We start from the raw sequence: 20,618 nt of genomic DNA, 5'->3' as shown, positions 1-20,618 counted from the left end.
TGTAGTGCTTGACTTAAACCTCTCTTTCTCTTGTAGTGATTGACTTAAACCTCTGTCTCTCTTGTAGTGCTTGACTTAAACCTCTCTCTCTTGTAGTGCTTGACTTAAACCTCTCTCTCTTGTAGTGCTTGACTTAAACCTCTCTCTCTCTTGTAGTGCTTGACTTAAACCTCTCTCTCTTGTAGTGCTTGACTTAAACCTCTCTCTCTCTCTTGTAGTGCTTGACTTAAACCTCTCTTTCTCTTGTAGTGCTTGACTTAAACCTCTGTCTCTCTTGTAGTGCTTGACTTAAACCTCTCTCTCTTGTAGTGCTTGACTTAAACCTCTCTCTCTCTTGTAGTGCTTGACTTAAACCTCTCTCTCTTGTAGTGTTTGACTTAAACCTCTCTCTCTTGTAGTGCTTGACTTAAACCTCTCTCTCTTGTAGTGCTTGACTTAAACCTCTCTCTCTTGTAGTGCTTGACTTAAACCTCTCTGTCTCTCTTGTAGTGTTTGACTTAAACCTCTCTCTCTTGTAGTGCTTGACTTAAACCTCTCTCTCTTGTAGTGCTTGACTTAAACCTCTCTCTCTTGTAGTGCTTGACTTAAACCTCTCTCTCTTGTAGTGCTTGACTTAAACCTCTCTCTCTCTTGTAGTGCTTGACTTAAACCTCTCTCTCTTGTAGTGCTTGACTTAAACCTCTCTCTCTCTTGTAGTGCTTGACTTAAACCTCTCTCTCTCTTGTAGTGATTGACTTAAACCTCTCTCTCTCTTGTAGTGATTGACTTAAACCTCTCTCTCTCTTGTAGTGATTGACTTAAACCTCTCTCTCTTGTAGTGATTGACTTAAACCTCTCTCTCTTGTAGTGATTGACTTAAACCTCTCTCTCTTGTAGTGTTTGACTTAAACCTCTCTCTTGTAGTGATTGACTTAAACCTCTCTCTCTTGTAGTGCTTGACTTAAACCTCTCTCTCTCTCTTGTAGTGATTGACTTAAACCTCTCTCTCTCTCTTGTAGTGCTTGACTTAAACCTCTCTCTCTCTCTTGTAGTGCTTGACTTAAACCTCTCTCTCTTGTAGTGCTTGACTTAAACCTCTCTCTCTTGTAGTGATTGACTTAAACCTCTCTCTCTTGTAGTGCTTGACTTAAACCTCTCTCTCTTGTAGTGCTTGACTTAAACCTCTCTCTCTTGTAGTGCTTGACTTAAACCTCTCTCTCTTGTAGTGCTTGACTTAAACCTCTCTCTCTTGTAGTGCTTGACTTAAACCTCTCTCTCTTGTAGTGCTTGACTTAAACCTCTCTCTCTTGTAGTGCTTGACTTAAACCTCTCTCTCTCTTGTAGTGCTTGACTTAAACCTCTCTCTCTTGTAGTGCTTGACTTAAACCTCTCTCTCTCTCTCTTGTAGTGCTTGACTTAAACCTCTCTCTCTCTTGTAGTGATTGACTTAAACCTCTCTCTCTCTTGTAGTGATTGACTTAAACCTCTCTCTCTCTTGTAGTGATTGACTTAAACCTCTCTCTCTTGTAGTGATTGACTTAAACCTCTCTCTCTTGTAGTGATTGACTTAAACCTCTCTCTCTTGTAGTGTTTGACTTAAACCTCTCTCTCTTGTAGTGATTGACTTAAACCTCTCTCTCTTGTAGTGCTTGACTTAAACCTCTCTCTCTCTCTTGTAGTGATTGACTTAAACCTCTCTCTCTCTCTTGTAGTGCTTGACTTAAACCTCTCTCTCTCTCTTGTAGTGCTTGACTTAAACCTCTCTCTCTTGTAGTGCTTGACTTAAACCTCTCTCTCTCTCTTGTAGTGATTGACTTAAACCTCTCTCTCTTGTAGTGATTGACTTAAACCTCTCTCTCTTGTAGTGCTTGACTTAAACCTCTCTCTCTCTTGTAGTGATTGACTTAAACCTCTCTCTCTCTCTTGTAGTGCTTGACTTAAACCTCTCTCTCTCTCTTGTAGTGATTGACTTAAACCTCTCTCTCTCTTGTAGTGATTGACTTAAACCTCTCTCTCTCTTGTAGCGATTGACTTAAACCTCTCTCTCTCTTGTAGTGCTTGACTTAAACCTCTCTCTCTTGTAGTGCTTGACTTAAACCTCTCTCTCTCTCTTGTAGTGCTTGACTTAAACCTCTCTTTCTCTTGTAGTGCTTGACTTAAACCTCTCTCTCTCTTGTAGTGATTGACTTAAACCTCTCTCTCTTGTAGTGCTTGACTTAAACCTCTCTCTCTCTTGTAGTGATTGACTTAAACCTCTCTCTCTCTTGTAGTGATTGACTTAAACCTCTCTCTCTCTTGTAGTGCTTGACTTAAACCTCTCTCTCTCTTGTAGTGCTTGACTTAAACCTCTCTCTCTCTTGTAGTGCTTGACTTAAACCTCTCTCTCTCTCTTGTAGTGCTTGACTTAAACCTCTCTCTCTCTTGTAGTGATTGACTTAAACCTCTCTCTTGTAGTGATTGACTTAAACCTCTCTCTCTTGTAGTGATTGACTTAAACCTCTCTCTCTCTTGTAGTGATTGACTTAAACCTCTCTCTCTTGTAGTGATTGACTTAAACCTCTCTCTCTTGTAGTGATTGACTTAAACCTCTCTCTCTTGTAGTGATTGACTTAAACCTCTCTCTCTTGTAGTGATTGACTTAAACCTCTCTCTCTTGTAGTGATTGACTTAAACCTCTCTCTCTCTTGTAGTGATTGACTTAAACCTCTCTCTCTTGTAGTGATTGACTTAAACCTCTCTCTCTCTTGTAGTGATTGACTTAAACCTCTCTCTCTCTCTCTTGTAGTGATTGACTTAAACCTCTCTCTCTCTTGTAGTGATTGACTTAAACCTCTCTCTCTTGTAGTGATTGACTTAAACCTCTCTCTCTCTTGTAGTGATTGACTTAAACCTCTCTCTCTCTTGTAGTGATTGACTTAAACCTCTCTCTCTCTTGTAGTGCTTGACTTAAACCTCTCTCTCTCTTGTAGTGATTGACTTAAACCTCTCTCTCTCTCTTGTAGTGATTGACTTAAACCTCTCTCTCTTGTAGTGCTTGACTTAAACCTCTCGCTCTTGTAGTGCTTGACTTAAACCTCTCGCTCTTGTAGTGATTGACTTAAACCTCTCTCTCTCTCTTGTAGTGATTGACTTAAACCTCTCTCTCTTGTAGTGCTTGACTTAAACCTCTCTCTCTCTCGTAGCAAAAACATAAGAGTAACTAAAATGAACTGGACAGCCAACTAGTGCTGCACCATTCTTCACAAAATGAAATCTCATAGGTGTCTGAATCTAGATCGGGATCTTTTTCCGATTAATCGCGCAGCACTAATTGTAAGCCTCCGCAAACTATAAGGACATAAGAGGGTTCCAGCTGTGTGACGACAACCACAGTGATAAAACACATGGAAGGACTTTAACCGTTTCCGTACATAGGACGTCGCCACACGTCCTAGGGGTCCCAATCGAGGCGTACATCCGACGTGTGAGGACGTCCTAGCGCATCCTCAATGATACGGGGCGAGATAAGAATATTCTGAATTTTTTCCTTTTTTTTTATTTGTCAGTTCGCCTTTCGGCTACCGTATGCTACACTCTGGGCAATTGTTAGCTTACCGTTGACTTAGCTGTTAGCGCGGCGGAAAGAATGACTCGTCTCTCCTAATCCAGGGCGCTCTCCGTGGTGTTGAACGGATCGATAAACTGGCGCTTCATTTCTGCTCATCATCCGTCTCTCCCACAAAATATGAACGCTTTTTGGATCATATATCGTATAAACTAAAACGATCGCAATGTAAGCTAGCTATGTGGATCGTGGGGTTTCCGGGTCGTGGGTTTCTGAGTAAAAGCGGCCATGTTGTTCCGGCACCCCAGAGCTCCTATTTTGAAGGACTTCCGGCACTGATTGTGTTAATGGACATGTTTCTGTGAGGCGACCTTTGACCTCATACATTCTAATCCAGTTCATCCTCAAGTCCAGGTGGACGTTGGTGCCAGCTGTCATGAAACGACCTCAAGGTCGTTCCTGAGATATCGCACGCGCACACGCACACGCACACACACACATTTTAAATTGATCACCTGTATTCTTTGTGCGATGGCTCTCAGATCGATGGGCTCCTTTATAATGGCATAGTAGTCTGGGTAATGCTAGGAAAAGGACAGAACATAGTAGTCTGGGTAATGCTAGGAAAAGGACAGAGAACATAGTAGTCTGGGTAATGCTAGGAAAAGGACAGAGAACATAGTAGTCTGGGTAATGCTAGGAAAAGGACAGAGAACATAGTAGTCTGGGTAATGCTAGGAAAAGGACAGAGAACATAGTAGTCTGGGTAATGCTAGGAAAAGGACAGAGAACATAGTAGTCTGGGTAATGCTAGGAAAAGGACAGAGAACATAGTAGTCTGGGTAATGCTAGGAAAAGGACAGAGAACATAGTAGTCTGGGTAATGCTAGGAAAAGGACAGAGAACATAGTAGTCTGGGTAATGCTAGGAAAAGGACAGAGAACATAGTAGTCTGGGTAATGCTAGGAAAAGGACAGAGAACATAGTAGTCTGGGTAATGCTAGGAAAAGGACAGAGAACATAGTAGTCTGGGTAATGCTAGGAAAAGGACAGAGAACATAGTAGTCTGGGTAATGCTAGGAAAAGGACAGAGAACATAGTAGTCTGGGTAATGCTAGGAAAAGGACAGAGAACATAGTAGTCTGGGTAATGCTAGGAAAAGGACAGAGAGCATAGTAGTCTGGGTAATGCTAGGAAAAGGACAGAGAACATATTAGTCTGGGTAATGATAGGAAAAGGACAGAGAACATAGTAGTCTGGGTAATGCTAGGAAAAGGACAGAGAACATAGTAGTCTGGGTAATGCTAGGAAAAGGACAGAGAACATAGTAGTCTGGGTAATGCTAGGAAAAGGACAGAGAACATAGTAGTCTGGGTAATGCTAGGAAAAGGACAGAGAACATAGTAGTCTGGGTAATGCTAGGAAAAGGACAGAGAACATAGTAGTCTGGGTAATGCTAGGAAAAGGACAGAGAACATAGTAGTCTGGGTAATGCTAGGAAAAGGACAGAGAACATAGTAGTCTGGGTAATGCTAGGAAAAGGACAGAGAACATAGTAGTCTGGGTAATGCTAGGAAAAGGACAGAGAACATAGTAGTCTGGGTAATGCTAGGAAAAGGACAGAGAACATAGTAGTCTGGGTAATGCTAGGAAAAGGACAGAGAACATAGTAGTCTGGGTAATGCTAGGAAAAGGACAGAGAACATAGTAGTCTGGGTAATGCTAGGAAAAGGACAGAGAACATAGTAGTCTGGGTAATGCTAGGAAAAGGACAGAGAACATAGTAGTCTGGGTAATGCTAGGAAAAGGACAGAGAACATAGTAGTCTGGGTAATGCTAGGAAAAGGACAGAGAACATAGTAGTCTGGGTAATGCTAGGAAAAGGACAGAGAACATAGTAGTCTGGGTAATGCTAGGAAAAGGACAATGAACATAGTAGTCTGGGTAATGCTAGGAAAAGGACAGAGAACATAGTAGTCTGGGTAATGCTAGGAAAAGGACAGAGAACATAGTAGTCTGGGTAATGCTAGGAAAAGGACAGAGAACATAGTAGTCTGGGTAATGCTAGGAAAAGGACAGAGAACATAGTAGTCTGGGTAATGCTAGGAAAAGGACAGAGAACATAGTAGTCTGGGTAATGCTAGGAAAAGGACAAAGAAGAGTGATAACCAAAGTTATTTCAATAGAACAGGAAACCATGATTCTTCATTTTTAACTACGCAAGTGCATCTACACACCATCCCACAACAAATAGTGACATCTAATAACTGATCTACAAACGCAACCACGATGCAACGCGTTTGTGAAAATTCATTAACCCATTTGACCTGAGATCAGATTCTATAAATGTCTTCTAAATCCTGACAGTTTTCTGGAAAAGCTATGTTTCTATGTCAGTCGATCTTCGATTTTTCAAAAATAGCAGACCTACAAGCTCGTAGCGCAAAAACATAACATAATGCTAACACCAAAAGGGGTTCCCGCCCAAAATGGGTTAAAAAGAATGATCTACACGCTGCGACGTGTTGTAAGTTTGTAGATAGAGCCTATCTTTGGTGCAGGACACACTTCTATAGAAGACATGCTGACTTGTATGGAATCCAAATGAAATCAGTCGTGGCGACTGAGAACTTTAACCCATTTTGACCTGAGATCAGATTCTAAAAATGTCTTCTACATCCTGACAGTTTTCTGAAAAAGCTATGTTTCTATGTCAGTGGTTCTTCGATCTTTCAAAAATAGCAGACCTACAAGCTCGTAGCGCGCCACTCGGTGGCGTGCAATAGCTAAAGCATAACATAATGCTAACACCAAAAGGGGTTCCCGCCCAAAATGGGTTAATATCCATGGAGATAATGTGTTCTCAAGTATGTACGTAGCACTTTGGAAGGCAGATAATGTGTGACCAGATTTGACTGAGAGACTGCCATCGAGCAAACTTTTCACCAGAGGAGAAAAACGTTTAGTTTTTCTCCAAAATGAGTTAATAGCACAGGCAGACTCTTCACATACTGGAGCATGTCTGAAATAAGTGTCGGAGCTGTAAATATGAAATAAATGCTTAAACATGTAGCTAGGTGTAATGTTAGAGTCCACAGAAGACATGTAAATATGAAATAAATGCTTAAACATGTAGCTAGGTGTAATGTTAGAGTCCACAGAAGACATGTAAATATGAAATAAATGCTTAAACATGTAGCTAGGTATAATGTTAGAGACCACAGAAGTGAACCTTTCAAGCCCGTTTTCTCAACTCGCTGTTTCTCTGCAAGACATTACTCTATGAGCCATATCTCCAAAACTGGTGGGTCAAACTGAACAACCAATGTGTCAATTTGAAGCTATGATTCCCTGCTTTTATACGACATGAAAAATGTATGAAAATTCAAAACAATCCAATGGCAGTCCCTCAGTCAAATGTAGTCACATATATGCTCAGTATGTACTGTACCACTTTGGAAGGAAGCTTCTGGAAGAGTTCACTGCAGAGACGTCCTGCTGGGTCCGTGTGAGACACCACAGCCTCCAACAGCTGCTCCAAGATCTCCTTCAGACAACCCACTGACGTCTAGATGGGAGACAGACACATGGACAAGATGTCCTTCAGACAACCCACCGACGTCTAGATAAAAGACACACACATGGACAAGATGTCCTTCAGACAACCCACCGACGTCTAGATAGAAGACACACACATGGACAAGATGTCCTTCAGACAACCCACCGACGTCTAGATAGAAGACACACACGGACAAGATGTCCTTCAGACAACCCACCGACGTCTAGATAGAAGACACACACATGGACAAGATGTCCTTCAGACAACCCACCGACGTTTAGATAGAAGACACACACACATGGACAAGATGTCCTTCAGACAACCCACCGACGTCTAGATAGAAGACACACACATGGACAAGATGTCCTTCAGACAACCCACCGACGTCTAGATAGAAGACACACACATGGACAAGATGTCCTTCAGACAACCCACTGACGTCTAGATGGGAGACAGACACATGGACAAGATGTCCTTCAGACAACCCACTGACGTCTAGATGGGAGACAGACACATGGACAAGATGTCCTTCAGACAACCCACCGACGTCTAGATAGAAGACACACACATGGACAAGATGTCCTTCAGACAACCCACCGACGTCTAGATAGAAGACACACACATGGACAAGATGTCCTTCAGACAACCCACTGACGTCTAGATGGGCGACACACACATGGACAAGATGTCCTTCAGACAACCCACTGACGTCTAGATAGAAGACAGACACATGGACAAGATGTCCTTCAGACAACCCACTGACGTCTAGATGGGAGACAGACACATGGACAAGATGTCCTTCAGACAACCCACTGACGTCTAGATGGGAGACAGACACATGGACAAGATGTCCTTCAGACAACCCACTGACGTCTAGATGGGAGACAGACACATGGACAAGATGTCCTTCAGACAACCCACTGACGTCTAGATGGGAGACAGACACATGGACAAGATGTCCTTCAGACAACCCACTGACGTCTAGATGGGAGACAGACACATGGACAAGATGTCCTTCAGACAACCCACTGACGTCTAGATGGGAGACAGACAGACACATGGACAAGATGTCCTTCAGACAACTATACCTCAGCTCTTAAAGGTGGCGTAATCATACTTTCTTGTTCAAATAAATGTGGGGGAAAATCACTGTATTAAAAAAGGAAAGAGAGACCGTTATAGTAGCTTTTAAAACCGTTTTAAAAGCTCCCAAAATGTTTTGGGAGCTTTTAAAACGCTGTGCGGATCTCCTCTTTCCTTTCTTAGTTACTCTTTTGGATCCTGCACCCGTTGAAATGTGTGGAATGTGCGACGGCGCACCTCTTGACCATTGCAGGAAATCTCTATATTTTCTTTGAGTCGTTGTACAGATACCGTACGTACCTCGTCTTCGGTGGACATGCCGGTGTTGTCCAGCGTGTCGTCAGCGGCGTCTTCCTCTTCGTCGTCTCCGTCTCCGGACTGAACAAACTCATTCCTGGTCTGCAGATACACCACCCAGAGCCTGGAGGCAGCCTGGTACTCCTCACTGTCTGGCTGAGGAGGGAGGTCAAAGACATGATAAGATACACCACCCACAGCCTGGTACTCCTCACTGTCTGGCTGAGGAGGGAGGTCAAAGACTTGATAAGATACACCACCCACAGCCTGGTACTCCTCACTGTCTGGCTGAGGACGGAGGTTAAAGACTTGATAAGATACACCACCCACAATGCACCACCCACAGCCTGGTACTCCTCACTGTCTGGCTGAGGAGGGAGGTCAAAGACATGATAAGATACACCACCCACAGCCTGGTACTCCTCACTGTCAGGCTGAGGAGGGAGGTCAAAGACATGATAAGATACACCACCCACAGCCTGGTACTCCTCACTGTCAGGCTGAGGAGGGAGGTCAAAGACATGATAAGATACACCACCCACAGCCTGGTACTCCTCACTGTCAGGCTGAGGAGGGAGGTTAAAGACTTGATAAGATACACCACCCACAGCCTGGTACTCCTCACTGTCTGGCTGAGATTAAAGACATGATAAGATACACCACCCACAATACACCACCCACAATGCACCACCAGGAGCCTGGAGGCAGCCTGGTACTCCTCACTGTCAGGCTGAGATTAAAGACATGATAAGATACACCACCCACAGCCTGGTACTCCTCACTGTCTGGCTGAGGAGGGAGGTTAAAGACATGATAAGATACACCACCCACAGTACACCACCCACAATGCAGCACCCACGTACTCCTCACGGTCTGGCTGAGGAGGATGAAACCATGCACGTAGATTAACACCCCGAGCGGCATAAACAGAGTTCTCCGTCCTATCAAATAGTAACGCCCAGCGCTCAGGACGGAGATTAATAAAAGGACGGAGATTTATTGATATCAAAACCGATTGCATCGCTCCACAGGCTGGGAGCGCCTGTTGCGCAACATTCAATGTCATTTCCGGTTGGGACGTCATCGAAAATGTTCCCCCCCATTTTAGCGGATGAGATCTTTATCTAAAACAATCCGTCCAATTCTCATCAAAGATTATGTGTTAGACGGCCCATCGCGGTCCTGTCGCTAGTCGTGTTAGAATTAACCAAACCTCCCGTTGTTGTCCATCCCCTCGGAGGTGTTTTGGCTACTTCTAGCTACTTCAGCTACATCCAATATGGTGCCTGGTGCACCTTGAAATGGGCTCCATAGCTGCAAATCGCTGGGCGCCCTGACTTGGCATTATTGATCACATCCTTCCTACCTTGTAGTATGATTTGGCATTATTGATCACATCCTTCCTACCTTGTAGTATGATTTGGCATTATTGAACAGGAGCTGGAAGTCTGCAGTGAGCTGTTCCACCTCCTGGTAATCCTCCGACTTCAGCTTCTGTTGGATCTTCGTCATGTCGATGGGCTGAGACACCGCATCGTAGTAATCAGGCTGGTTCCTGGGGAGGAAATACAATGAGACACCGCATCGTAGTAATCAGGCTGGTTCCTGGGGAGGAAATACAATGAGACACCACCTCATAGTAATCAGGCTGGTTCCTGGGGAGGAAATACAATGAGACACCACCTCATAGTAATCAGGCTGGTTCCTGGGGAGGAAATACAATGAGACACCACCTCGTAGTAATCAGCCTGGTTCCTGGAGAGATAATTCGTCATGTCAATGGGCTGAGACACCAGCTCATTCCAGGGGAGGAAAAATAAAATAAACATTTATGAAATTATGAATATGGTTACATTTCCTCAACGCTCTGGTTTCCCAACCACTGGTACGGGACAAGCAACACCGTCCGGTATGCGAGAAGGCGGCCGGGATGAATATAATAATAACCTTCAATCACCTTCCAGTGGAGAGAAGTTGACTCGGTCAAATGAAGATACTAATACAGAGGATTGGTCAGCGATGTCATGATGTCACTGTGGTTTATAAACAGCTTGGAGTCCGAGCTCTTCGTTGTTGAATCCTTGACATCTTTATTGTAGCCTTAGTTCATGATCAGAGGCGTCACAACAAGCCGTCCTACTTTTATTTGTCACATTTGCACTAATGAAACACTAAACACTAATGAAACACTAATGAAACACTAAACACTAATGAAACACTAATGAAACACTAAACACTAATGAAACACTAAACACTAATGAAACACTAATGAAACACTAAACACTAATGAAACACTAATGAAACACTAAACACTAATGAAACACTAAACACTAATGAAACACTAAACACTAATGAAACACTAAACACTAATGAAACACTAATGCAACACTAAACACTAATGAAACACTAATGAAACACTAAACACTAATGAAACACTAATGAAACACTAAACACTAATGAAACACTAAACACTAATGAAACACTAAACACTAATGAAACACTAAACAAACACTAAACACTAATGAAACACTAAACACTAATGAAACACTAAACACTAATGAAACACTAATGAAACACTAATGAAACACTAAACACTAATGAAACACTAAACACTAATGAAACACTAAACACTAATGAAACACTAAACACTAATGAAACACTAAACACTAATGAAACACTAATGAAACACTAAACACTAATGAAACACTAAACACTAATGAAACACTAAACACTAATGAAACACTAAACACTAATGAAACACTAATGAAACACTAAACACTAATGAAACACTAAACACTAATGAAACACTAAACACTAATGAAACACTAAACACTAATGAAACACTAAACACTAATGAAACACTAAACACTAATGAAACACTAAACACTAATGAAACACTAAACACTAATGAAACACTAATGAAACACTAAACACTAATGAAACACTAAACACTAATGAAACACTAAACACTAATGAAACACTAAACACTAATGAAACACTAATGAAACACTAAACACTAATGAAACACTAAACACTAATGAAACACTAATGAAACACTAATGAAACACTAATGAAACACTAAACACTAATGAAACACTAATGAAACACTAAACACTAATGAAACACTAAACACTAATGAAACACTAAACACTAATGAAACACTAAACACTAATGAAACACTAATGCAACACTAAACACTAATGAAACACTAATGAAACACTAAACACTAATGAAACACTAATGAAACACTAAACACTAATGAAACACTAAACACTAATGAAACACTAAACACTAATGAAACACTAAACAAACACTAAACACTAATGAAACACTAAACACTAATGAAACACTAAACACTAATGAAACACTAATGAAACACTAATGAAACACTAAACACTAATGAAACACTAAACACTAATGAAACACTAATGAAACACTAAACACTAATGAAACACTAAACACTAATGAAACACTAATGAAACACTAAACACTAATGAAACACTAAACACTAATGAAACACTAAACACTAATGAAACACTAATGAAACACTAAACACTAATGAAACACTAATGAAACACTAAACACTAATGAAACACTAATGAAACACTAAACACTAATGAAACACTAATGAAACACTAAACACTAAACAGTGTTTATTTTTATTTCATGTCAACATTCAGCAACTATCAGAAGATGTAACCCATTATAAAGTAATACATCACGTTGCAAGTTAAGTTTTCCACCCGTCCAAAGTCATTTCTGATTACAGACATACGGGTACGCTTTTTTTAATCATATCCGTTATATCATGTTGATATAACATCATTTAGGTCAATGATATAACATTATGTAGTACTCTTCATGTGACCACCGCGCTCTGACTTGAGGTCAATGATATAACATTATGTAGTACTCTTCATGTGACCACCGCGCTCTGACTTTAGGTCAATGATATAACATTATGTAGTACTCTTCATGTGACCACCGCGCTCTGACTTTAGGTCAATGATATAACATTATGTAGTACTCTTCATGTGACCACCGCGCTCTGACTTTAGGTCAATGATATAACATTATGTAGTACTCTTCATGTGACCACCGCGCTCTGACTTTAGCCGTGTTACCTGTTCAAATTCATATCAAATAAATAAGGCTGGATTGCCGAAACGTTTGTCTCCTGTTCAAAACGTTTGTCTCCTGTTCAAAACGTTTGTCTCCTGTTCAAAACGTTTGTCTCCTGTTCAAAACGTTTGTCTCCTGTTCAAAACGTTTGTCTCCTGTTCAAAACATTTGTCTCCTGTTCAAAACGTTTGTCTCCTGTTTTCAAAATGCAAGAATAAATGATTGAAATGCAGTCTTGATGTGTGCGACCCATTACCGTTATTTATTTGATAACATTATGTAGTGAAATAACAATATATAATTAGCAGCCAGTCATTGACTGTCTGCCAGACAGTAAACTTCTGAGTGTCACGTCTTACCACGACATTAACACAATCAGTGCCGGAAGTCCTTCAAAATAGGAGCTCTGGGCCCTTTTTGAAACTAGCTCCTCGCCACTCGCCCTACACACTTCCACTCGGTTTGAGCATAGATATATAAATAACCGAGACGCAATGCAATGCAAGTGGATGGGAGGGGGATTCCGGTGCCGTCTCTATTATTTATATATCTATGCTCAAACCGAGTGGAAGTGTGTAGGGCGAGTGGCGAGGAGCTAGTTTCAAAAAGGGGGCTGGGGTGCCGGAACAACATGGCCGCTTTTACTCGGAAACCCATGACCCGGAAACAATCCACTAAAAAAAAGTTTACTTTACATAGCTAGCTTACATTGCGATCGTTTTAGTTTATACGATATATGATCCAAAAAGCGTTCATATTTTGCGGGAGAGACGGATGAGGAGCAGAAATGAAGCGCCAGTATATCGATCCGTTCAACACCACGGAGAGCGCCCTGGATTAGGAGAGACGAGTCATTCTTTCCGCCGTGCTAACGGCTAAGTCAATGGTGTAGCATACGGTAGCCGAAAGGCGAACTGACAAATGACAAAAAATTCAGAATATTCTTATCTCGCCCCGTATCATTGAGGATGCGCTAAGACGTCCTCACACGTCGGATGTACGCGTCGATTGGGACCCCTAGGACGTGCTGACACGTCGGATGGACGGAAACGGTTAAAAACAAACCACGACATTAAAAACAAAGGCCGGCCGGCCAGAACCTGGCCATGTTCCTGGTGTTCCGGATGTTCCGGATGATCCGGGGATCCCCGGGGGACCCCACCCGGTAACTCTGTCATTTCTTGACCGTTTCGGACGCGGGAAAGCTCGCCGGAACAGGGCCAGCCCACTGGGCGCATTCCTGGTTGTCTGGATGTTGCCCCCGGGGACCCCCCACACACTACAGTTGCACCTCTCACTTCACACAGGTGTGATTTTTACCTTCTCTTTGGTACCCTGATGAAGAAATCAGAAAGGTGTCTCCCCTGGTCATCCTTGTGGTCCCTGATGGCGTTGAACAACTCGTGGCATACAGCGATCTGCAGGAAAGGACATCATTACATACAGCGATCTGCAGGAAAGGACATCATTACGTCAACCACTTAAAGCATCCATTCTTAACCCATTTTGACCTGAGATCAGATTCTAAAAATGTCTTCTACATCCTGACAGTTTTCTGAAAAAGCTATGTTTATATGTCAGTCGTTCTTCGATTTTCCAAAAATAGCGCGCTATGAGCTTGTAGATCTGCTATTTTTCAATGGCTAAAGCATAACATAATGCTAACACCAAAAGGGGTTCCCGCCCAGAATGGGTTAAAGCATCTATTCTTAAACGGACCTGAGTTGCATTGATATGATTGATTTATTTCATGAACAGTTTGCTAAATATATTGACAATTTCGTCAACAAATAAAAACTAGACTAAGATGTTAGATGGGGACTAGTGGACAAGAGATCCAGTATAAATAAAATACAAGTCATTTTACACTTGGTTGTAAAATGACGGCATCAAGGCCCGCCAAAATACATTTTAGTCGACTAAATCAACTGTAACTGTAAAGTCGACTAAAATCTTAAGATATTTGGTCGACTAAAACTAGACTAACACTAAGACATTCCAGGTGACAAAAATGTGACTAAAACTAAATGAAAACTATTCAAAGGACTATGACTAAAACAAAAAATTGCTGTCAAAAACAACTGATTTTTCACACACAAAAAAAAGACAATAATCCAGATTGAAGAGTAAGAGTAAGGGCCGATTCATACTCCTATTTTACCACTGTAGTGCCGAAATTATTTCGGCTCGTCAGACATTTTCAGTAATAATAATAATAATAATCAACTTTATTTATCTAGCACCTTTCATACATAAATGTAGCTCAACGTGCTTTATAGAGCAGAAAAGATAATAAAAACAAAAGCAAAACAAAACAAAACTGCATTAAAACAGGCATGCAGTTAAAACAAATGGGACAACAGCGCAGTGTCAAATCAGGCAAAGGCAGTGGTACAAAGATAAGAACAGATGTTTTAAAACTCAACTAAAAGCAAGAGTAAAAAGGTGAGTCTTAGACTGTGTCTTAAAAATGTCTATAGAGGGTTCCCTGTCTGATCCGCAGTGGTCATTTATTCCAGGCTGTTGGCAGTAGCACCGAAGAGCCGACTTTAGGACGGTACCCCCCCCCCCCCCCCCCCCCCCCCCCCCCAAACCCGAACCTCAAATGACGTCACATTGTAGGCTCTACAGAGCCGAACCGACTTTTATTCGGCTCTAAAATCTACGGTGGGGGACTTACTGGGTCTACGGTGGGGGACTTACGGGGTCTACGGTGGGGGACTTACGGGGTCTACGGTGGGGGACTTACGGGGTCTACGGTGGGGGACTTACGGGGTCTACGGTGGGGGACTTACGGGGTCTACGGTGGGGGACTTACGGGGTCTACGGTGGGGGACTTACTGGGTCTACGGTGGGGGACTTACTGGGTCTACGGTGGGGGACTTACTGGGTCTACGGTGGGGGACTTACGGGGTCTACGGTGGGGGACTTACGGGGTCTACGGTGGGGGACTTACGGGGTCTACGGTGGGGGACTTACGGGGTCTACGGTGGGGGACTTACGGGGTCTACGGTGGGGGACTTACGGGGTCTACGGTGGGGGACTTACGGGGTCTACGGTGGGGGACTTACGGGGTCTACGGTGGGGGACTTACGGGGTCTACGGTGGGGGACTTACGGGGTCTACGGTGGGGACGTTGGACGTCCTCCGTCTCTTCCTGCCGCTTCCAGGAGTGGACGAGGAGGCGTCGTCAAAGTCTCCTCCACTCACACTGCTGGACGGAGAGGTGGCTCTTCTCCGCTTGGACGCACTCATCTTCTGATTGGCTGCTGCAAGCTAGGAGTCAGGACACATAGGAAACACTCATCTTCTGATCCTCTGCAAGATAGGAGTCAGGACACATAGATAGGACACATAGGAAACACTCATCGTCTGATCCGCTGCTGCAAGATAGGAGTCAGGACACATAGATAGGACACATAGGAAACAATCATCTTCTGATCCTCTGCAAGATAGGAGTCAGGACACATAGATAGGACACATAGGAAACACTCATCGTCTGATCCGCTGCTGCAAGATAGGAGTCAGGACACATAGATAGGACACATAGGAAACACTCATCGTCTGATCCGCTGCTGCAAGATAGGAGTCAGGACACATAGATAGGACACATAGGAAACACTCATCGTCTGTTCCTCTGCTGCAAGATAGGAGTCAGGACACATAGATAGGACACATAAGAAACACTCATCGTCTGTTCCTCTGCTGCAAGCTAGGAGTCAGGACACATAGGAAACAATCATCTTCTGATCCGCTGACAGATAGGACACATAGATAGGACACATAGGAAACCAGTGATAAATATGTTTTCAATGTAATGAGTCCCGGGATGCAGGGATGGTCTTTTAGAAATTAGTCCCAGGGACATTTTATGAGTCCCACTTCAACGACATTAGGAGTCATATTTTGCCATTTTTACAAATTGCAGCATTTAACTCCTATTTTAGAAAATGTAAGACATTATTATTATTATAACTAAAGCTAGCAAAATTAACTAGAATAAAAAACAGTACAGTAGTGCATCCCGTGGATGCCGAGGTCGTTGTTTTATTGTGTCCCTTAACCCATTCTGGGCGGGAACCCCTTTTGGTGTTTTAACTAAGCATTATGTTATACTTTAGCTATTGAAAAATAGCAGATCTACAAGCCCATAGCGCGCCAGCTACTATTTTTGAAAAATCGTGAAAATGCGGCACAAATCTTTGAATATATATTCTTTCAATTTTTTATTTTGACGTCGGGCCTAAATGGGTTATCTATAAACTGCAATTTGGGATGCAAAATGCACCCTGTTTTAATCTCAGGGAAACAATCATCTTCTGCTCTGCTGCAAGCTAGGAAAGAAGGAATCATTCAAAACTTTATTTGAGGGGACTTCAACACAGAGTGACCCCTAGTGGGTCCTCAGAGTTACTACTACAGGGGAGGATGCCATATCTGTGTGTGATAGGCAGTGGATCAGGGATGGAGTGGCTACTTTAGATTTACAACCAAAGGTTCCCGGTTCGATCCCTGTGGGCTCCCCCAGAGTTTAGTGTCGAAGCGTCCTTGAGCAAGACACTGAACCCCTAATCGCTGTGTGATGTCTGAAAATACACATTAAAGCTGTATTAAGCAATAACATGTCAAAATATTAATGACCTTTTTATTTTTTTGGTATTCAGACAGCCAGCAATGGGTAGAACGCTCCCAAAAATAATGTAGTCTCTGTGACACATCTAGGGGCCACAATCTGCATTCAAAGATGTTCCTAGAAGCTTTGTCATTGGTCGAAAAAAACCTGGTCGCAGTGACCAACCAATCAGGAAGCAGACAGGCAAATTGACCAATGACAAAGCTTCTAGGAAAATCTTTGAATGCAGATAGCGGCCCCTAGATGTGTCACAGAGACTACATTTTTTGGGAGCGTTCTACCCATTGCTGGCTGTCTGAATACCAAAAAAATAAAAAGGTCATTAAAATGTTGACATATTATTGCCTATAGCAGCATTAACATAAAGCCATCTATGAAAGAGTTTAATCTGCAACACAATTATTGTTGAACATGTAGTGTGTGTGTGTGGGGGGGGGGGGGTCCCTGCTTCATCTAATCTCTCTCTCAGCTAGGGGGTCCACTCCTTGGAATGAAAAACAATAACCAGTGCTCTTCTGGTCCATAGCGAGCTATAATCATCACAAGCACGCCTAGTTGCAGCGTTAAATTCACATTTTCGTGTGTAAAAAGTTACTGCCACCCAGCGCTTGGGTCCAGACCTGTCACCGTCATTTCACTTCTTATGTATGATTATGATAGCCGCAATTTGCAACTCTAGATTTTTGTATAATGGGATGAATCTAGAGTTGCAATACCCTCCATTGACTCCCCACTCATCATTTTGCGTTTGCGATCTGCTTGTCTTAAACGACGTTAAACTCACCAACATTGCAGCTGTAGTCCAAGCTTGAATTATTCTCTTTCAATCTGCAAAGCTTGTTTTTCATAAAAATCCCCCGTAGACATGTTATGAGCTACTTTCTGTCAAGAAATTCTGTGCAAGTGATTCTTTTTCTAAGTGCTGGAGTTTGGAAGCGCTCGTCGTAAGTCACTGAACGTCCCTGCATGCATCTGATTCGCATTTGCACATAATGCAGGAGGCAGCAGCGCGACCCCTTAATACAAACGAGCGCTTCCAAACTCCAACATTTCTTCTTCTTGACAGAAAAGTAGCTCATAACATGTCTACGGGGGATTTTTATGAAAAACAAGCTTTGCAGATTGAAAGAGAATAATTCAAGCTTGGACTACAGCTGCAATGTTGGTGAGTTTAACGTCGTTTAAGACCAGCAGATCGCAAACGCAAAATGATGAGTGGGGAGTCAATGGAGGGTATTGCAACTCTAGATTCATCCCATTATAAAAAAAATCTAGAGTTGCAAATTGCGGCTATGATTATGAATGCGTTTAAATTGAAAGAAAGAAAAACGCATACAGTCAAAATAGCAGATCTACAACCTCTAGCCTTGCGTAGCGATACTAATATCAGGGGCAATAAATATGCATTGCAAAGGCAGATGAAGGCTGGCTCTGCGAGGCTAGCTGGAGTAATACAGAGCTGTCAGATCAAAGGCAGATGAAGGCTGGCTCTGCGAGGCTAGCTGGAGTAATACAGAGCTGTCAGATGAAGGCTGGCTCTGCGAGGCTAGCTGGAGTAATACAGAGCTGTCAGATGAAGGCTGGCTCTGCGAGGCTAGCTGGAGTAATACAGAGCTGTCAAAGGCAGATGAAGGCTGGCTCTGCGAGGCTAGCTGGAGTAATACAGAGCTGTCAGATGAAGGCTGGCTCTGCGAGGCTAGCTGGAGTAATACAGAGCTGTCAGATAACAGTGGAGTAAAAGTACAATATTTTATATTTGATTGATCGATTGATTGATTGATTGAAATATGTATTAACAGTTTGCAGAATCACAGTACATTTCAAGCACAAACTCAATACAAAAACTGAGTGGACGACCCAATTAAGCATTACACTTACGTTTACAAGAGGGTCCACCATGTTCAATTCATCAAAACATTTAGAGACGTACAAATAGACACTTCTATATAGTCAAAGAACAGAACAGGAATTCATCATAAAAGGAGGGGAAAAGGGAAAAGAAACATATACAGTGAGGGGGAAAAGGGGGATTTGCCTCCGAGATTGATTGTTTGAAGTATTTATTAACAGTTTGCAGAACAGGACAGGGTCCACCTTTTCCAATTCATCAGAAAAGATGTAGTGGAGTAGAAGTAAAAGTACAGAAATTTGTAAATACTCCAGCATAAGTACGGTACTACTTAAGTTAATACCAGTTACTTTTCCACCAGTGTCAAACAAACTGTCAATAAAGTATATTCAATCAATAAAAAAATGCACCTGTCTCACTGTCTGTCTGCCTGCCTCTGCTCTGCACAGCAAGCTAGCCTGATAGCTGATAGATGCTAACTACAACAACAACATGGAAAAGTGTATATTAAGCGACTCCTAATTGAACAGCAACTACAGCAGAGTTAAACTACACGGACACCCCGACACAACGACACGGAGAAACCACAACAAAAGAGCACGCGTGAAAACACGCCAAACTTCTCCATGTTGTTATCATAGCGTTAGCATGTAGCAGTTAGCACCAGCTTCCATTGTATGGATGGATGGAAGACACAACAAAGCCCTCGATGCTATAGCACCACATGCTAGCTCCGTTTTTACCACTCTTATACCATTTATAATCCAAATGCAAACTAAAGCCGGTGGAAACAGCGAGCTGTGGTGATGAAAGATACGGTAGTTGATGTTAAATTACCTTTATTAACTTTATATTCCGTTGAGTTGGTTCCCTGAGTTGAAATGTAGTTGCTAACGGCTAGCAGCTAGCCCTGTTGTTCACTTTGAAAACTACAAGCCCCGGCACCGGAAGTTGTGCTTCTTCAGTTCTCGCGTTGGCTTGGTGCTTAGCGCAGGAAGTCAACACAAAAAAAGAGAGATTAGCGCCACTATCAGGACAGAGGTGGTATACCACCTAAAATCATGCTTGCCAAATCTTTGTGTGATAGATTATACTGGATTGGATTCATACATTTTTTTTAATTGAGAACTTTAGCCCAGAAAATAGCATAATCTGCTTCAACACAAACACAATTTCAATTTGTGAGACAGAGTAAACATTCACTAAGGTTTCAAGATACTTTTACTTTATATTAATCAAAAATCTTCAAAACAGTTTTTTCAAAAATTCACAAAGCGAAAGCTGTGCTTGCAAATTGCCCAAGTATAGCCTAAAAATGGGATTTATAAAGTGGTTAATATGAATGATTGATTGATTTAAGTATTTATTAACAGTTTGCAGAATTACAGTACATTTCAAGCACAACTCAATACAAAGACTGTTAACTGTGAGTGGACGACCCAATAAAGCATTACACTTGTTTACAAGAGGGTCCACCTTGTTCAATACATTGATCATTAGATTTATTATTATTTATTCACTGACGATGTGCATGGAAAAGGTGTGTGTATGT

At 42.2% G+C, this 20,618-nt stretch overlaps 1 protein-coding gene across 1 annotated transcript in view; it reads right to left on the bottom strand.

Annotated features, from left to right (window-relative positions):
* LOC306913801 (protein polybromo-1-like) overlaps nt 1-20,031 on the bottom strand; it is an 89,718-nt gene extending 69,687 nt beyond the window's left edge. The window contains exons 1-7 of the mRNA XM_079490614.1: nt 19,904-20,031; nt 15,702-15,860; nt 13,905-14,002; nt 9,870-10,017; nt 8,466-8,618; nt 6,975-7,091; nt 4,039-4,107 (exon numbers count right to left, since the gene is read on the bottom strand). Of these exons, the coding sequence (XP_079346740.1) occupies nt 4,039-4,107; nt 6,975-7,091; nt 8,466-8,618; nt 9,870-10,017; nt 13,905-14,002; nt 15,702-15,839 (723 nt within the window). The 5' untranslated portion in view covers nt 15,840-15,860; nt 19,904-20,031. The remainder of the gene's footprint in view (nt 1-4,038; nt 4,108-6,974; nt 7,092-8,465; nt 8,619-9,869; nt 10,018-13,904; nt 14,003-15,701; nt 15,861-19,903) is intronic.
* Between the last annotated feature and the right edge of the window lie 587 nt (nt 20,032-20,618).

The sequence above is a fragment of the Electrona antarctica genome, assembly GCF_951216825.1.
Source record: "Electrona antarctica genome assembly, chromosome: 21".
Lineage (NCBI taxonomy): Eukaryota > Metazoa > Chordata > Actinopteri > Myctophiformes > Myctophidae > Electrona > Electrona antarctica.
This window is presented reverse-complemented; position numbering and strand designations above follow the sequence as displayed.